This window comes from Limanda limanda, chromosome 21, assembly GCF_963576545.1.
Source record: "Limanda limanda chromosome 21, fLimLim1.1, whole genome shotgun sequence".
Lineage (NCBI taxonomy): Eukaryota > Metazoa > Chordata > Actinopteri > Pleuronectiformes > Pleuronectidae > Limanda > Limanda limanda.
Window position 1 is genome coordinate 5,893,010 of NC_083656.1, and position 4,122 is coordinate 5,897,131.

General features: G+C 39.2%; 1 protein-coding gene across 1 annotated transcript; it reads left to right on the forward strand.

Annotated features, from left to right (window-relative positions):
- The first annotated feature begins 1,290 nt into the window (after positions 1–1,290).
- Positions 1,291–2,979, forward strand: cabp5a (calcium binding protein 5a). Its single transcript, XM_061095253.1, has 7 exons — positions 1,291–1,330; positions 1,810–1,859; positions 2,160–2,190; positions 2,277–2,420; positions 2,511–2,620; positions 2,718–2,865; positions 2,951–2,979. The coding sequence occupies exons 1-7, from the start codon at positions 1,291–1,293 to the stop codon at positions 2,977–2,979; spliced, it is 552 nt and encodes a 183-aa protein (XP_060951236.1).
- Positions 2,980–4,122: the final 1,143 nt, after the last annotated feature.

Below are 4,122 nucleotides of genomic sequence, written 5' to 3' on the forward strand. Positions count from 1 at the left end.
CAGCGCTGAAGTGTTTCAGCTCAGCTTGTTAAGTCTTACTTAACATTTGCATTTTTGCTGTAGGAAGCCAAGATTATCCTTGAGGCATTAATCCTGGACATTATCATCAGGGTATTTCATGGAATTAATAATCCGTTTTTCACGCAAATGTAACCAATACAATAATTCATATTATCCCACAGGGTGACATTGGCTGGAATCCGCCTGTGGTTCCCGTGTGTTCCCACGTCTTTGAAAACGATGGACTGAGGATTAAAATAAGCCTCAATTCAATTGTCACTGTCACATGTTTTCTATTAGAAAAATTAAAGCCTGGGATTTACACCTGTGTAAAATATAAAAAGATAGTCCAGCTTTAACATTTCATCATTGTGTATAAAAGTGAGAAACAAAGCTGATGACTCAGGCTGACCCTGCAGAAATTGCGATGCGAGTCCCGATCCAAAAATAAAAACTGCTGCAGCAGAAACTACACCTGTAATTTTCAGTAGTTGGCTGTTTGTTAAGCAAAGCAAAAACATAAAGCAAAAGATTTTGTCATCAAAACGAACACTGATAACCATCGACTCTGCTGGGAACTCAGTTGTTCTACGACGTTTCAAAAGTATCAAAAATTAACTTCAGAGACAAATGCCTCAAGAAAATGCAACTAACAAACACAAAAAACAGACTTTTTTGAATGGAATAAAAATGTATACGTATAATTGTGATTTTTACATTTTAATTAATGATATGTATGGACAGGTTTATCTCTTACATGTTGTACTTTTTATGTTGTGTCATGTTGTGTTTATGATTGTCTTTTTATTTATTGACTTTGGACATTAAGTGATTAACAGCTAAATTAACTGACAGATTTATCAATAAAGAAAAGTAAAGAGTTGCAGTGTTTTTATTCTATAATAAATGTAACTGTAAAAACCAATAGTACTATACTATAATTTATTTACAGTAAATAAGCAACTGTAACCCCCAAACTATAAACTGATATTTCCATACACTGTGATGTCAGCAGGAAACCAGGTCTGCATCTCTTTAGCTCTTACATGAACTCACTGTCATCCTGTCCCACATGTCTGACTCCTCCCCCCCGCAGTGGGTATACAACCCTGGAGGCAGCCACTCCTCCTCTCATGCAACCTCACAGCATCCCTGCAGGCTGGTCACACAGGGTCACCACACACTGAGAGGCAGGTGTGGTTGAACAGGACGGATACAGAGAAGAAGATAAAGACTCAGAGAGAAGGGCTGTGCAGAGCAGCTCCCGAGAGTCCACTTCAGGGCTCGTCTATGATGCGATCGGCTGAAGAGAAGAAACCACCTAAGGCCGGTAAGCACGAAAAAACCACAACACCGAGACACTTATTTCAGATTTTATCCCTCCTTTCGTAATGAAATTGTTGGAAACTTTCAAAGATAATGATGACAATGACATGTTCTGTATATGGCTGATAACTGATCACTTCATATTACTGCAGAAGAGAGTCAATTTGGAAAGAAATTACCAAATTACTTTAGTGTTTGCGTCCAAATGTACAATTTCTCCTGCTATTAGAATACTTTTGACTTTTGACAACGTCAGAAAATGAAGTCACACACATACATACCCACACACATACACAAAGGGAGCGAGTCCAGACAGAGTACATATAGTTTAATCCCTCAGAGGCAGCACAGACTGTCCAATCTGTCTTAATCCTGACTTTCTGGCTTTGACGAACTCCACATCCCATCTGTATTGCAGAGGGAGGGTCACTGGTTTCATAACCTTTCTAAATAACACTTCACTCTCTATGTTTCCTCTTCCAGAAATGAGTTTAGGGGCAGCGTGCGTGTTCTTGCGTGGAGGGAAAAATCTTGTAAGTACAACGTTTACAACCTTTTCACATTTTTGATGATTTTGTGCTGATGTTTGCTTTGAAAAGTGATATAACTCAAAATGATGTTGCATGCCAGTGATGCTACTGGCCGATATGAAGCCCGACCTGCCAATATGGGCATAATCACTCAAATCCATGGCTTTAAAAAAAAAAAACACTGTTTAATCTCTTTAATACCTTTTGAGATAAATAAAAAGATCCATTTTGTTGATTGGATTGTTGGTTGGCCATTTTCTTTCTGTGTTTTTCAAATAACCAAAAATCGTTTCTCTTATGCAGGCAAGAACACTGGCTGATGATGAGATCGATGGTAAGTTAAATTCTCAAAATGTAATTGTATGTTTTGCCCTTTAGCAGACTGTTTACCCGACTCAGGGTTTTGTTGTATTGTTGCAGAACTGCGTGATGCGTTCAACGAGTTCGATAAAGACAAGGACGGGCTGATCAGCTGTAAGGACCTGGGGAACCTGATGAGGACGATGGGTTACATGCCCACGGAGATGGAGCTGATTGAGCTGAGCCAAAACATCAACATGAACCGTAAGTCCTCGCTCATCTTTAAATGCAACTGAGAGATGTTTCTTAATTCCTGAAACTTCAATATTATTATTGTTATTTTTTTTCCAATAGTTGGTGGCAGAGTGGACTTTGAAGACTTTGTGGAACTGATGACTCCGAAGCTGCTGGCGGAGACGGCTGGGATGATTGGCATGAAGGAGCTTAAAGACGCCTTTAAGGAGGTGAGAGAGAAGGAACTCCTCCATCCTGCAGCTTCACGACAAATAAAAACAACATACTGGTATATTCTTTCAAGTGTTCCTCTGTCTCTCTGTTTAGTTTGACATAGATGGCGATGGAGAGATCACAACAGAAGAGCTGCGGTCCGCCATGACCAAGCTGATGGGCGAGCACATGAGTCGGAGAGAGATAGACGCCATCGTGAAAGAAGCGGACGACAACGGAGACGGCACCGTAGACTTTGAAGGTATATAACATAAATGTATTATCAGGTTTAAAAAAGATTTGACTCTTTGTGTATTTACTCATTAAACTTTCCGTTGTCCCTGCAGAGTTCGTCAGAATGATGTCCCATCAATGACTGCAGAGGGGACGGTCAATGAAGGGAGGACCTTTGCACATCTGCAGACATGCATTGATAATGATGCCGTGTTCCTCTGGAGCTTTCGGACAGATTTACTCCTACTAATCCAGAACAATTGTAATCATGTGAAAATTCAATGTTAGTGGTGCACAGAAGAGTCAAGCAATATCAAGTCATCCTCAGAGGGAATAAAAAGCTATGCAACCATGTATATTAATCTAATGTAAAAATATACTGAAAAGACTGTGATGAACTAATTAAGCTTTATCGTTTTGTTTGATTATAATGTAAACTCAAAGTTCTTTATTGATTGTTTTGTTGAACTGAACTTTTTAAATGTTTGGATGAAATCCATCATGTTTAATGCAGATATCTATCTTTGTTTGGCAAAGGACAAAATAAAATGTCTTAATATGAGTAAATTTTGCACATGAGTTTTGTATGTTGCACTGGAAGGACGGCAAGGACATTGTGTGTGTTACTCAGCTGTTAGTCTGCAGGAATTTAACCTCTGACTTAACCTCATGTGACAAAAGACTGGGGCAACTCATTTGGAAAAGTAATCAGAAAATAAAAGAGATCTTAATGAGATTGTTATTGTGATTTATTTGAAATGTTTGTCTGAGCCAAGGGGTTAAATTTACTGTCACATTAGGTAAAGAATATGCTTGAATATTCAGGTGATAGCAGCTGAGTTCCTTTTAGCTTCCTCATCATATTGTGCATGTTGTCTCACTGCAGTTCAGTTACACCTCTTTCCTCTTTTACACGTAAAACCGCTTCAGCTATCACAGCAAATGTGGAGCACATCCTCATCATGCCTTTCATAACAAATCAGCTTGCATTATAATACACAACTCGCTGGTTGTGTAATGAAGTGACCCAATGATCTAAGGATTTCGTGCACCAAAGAGAGGATTTGAAAACCCAAAGCATCAGTGATGCTGCTGCTGTGCTGTGTCGGTAGAAATGTTGGGGATTGAGTCATTTCTCCGTAGTTCATCTTTTGGAGAGACGTCAGGACGGAGATTGTGTGACCAAAAATGGACATCCTGCCTGATTTGAGTACTGCTCGCAAAACATCGACTAAAAATGATTACATCATGACTCATGCATAACAGATTTCTAGGTATTAGATGT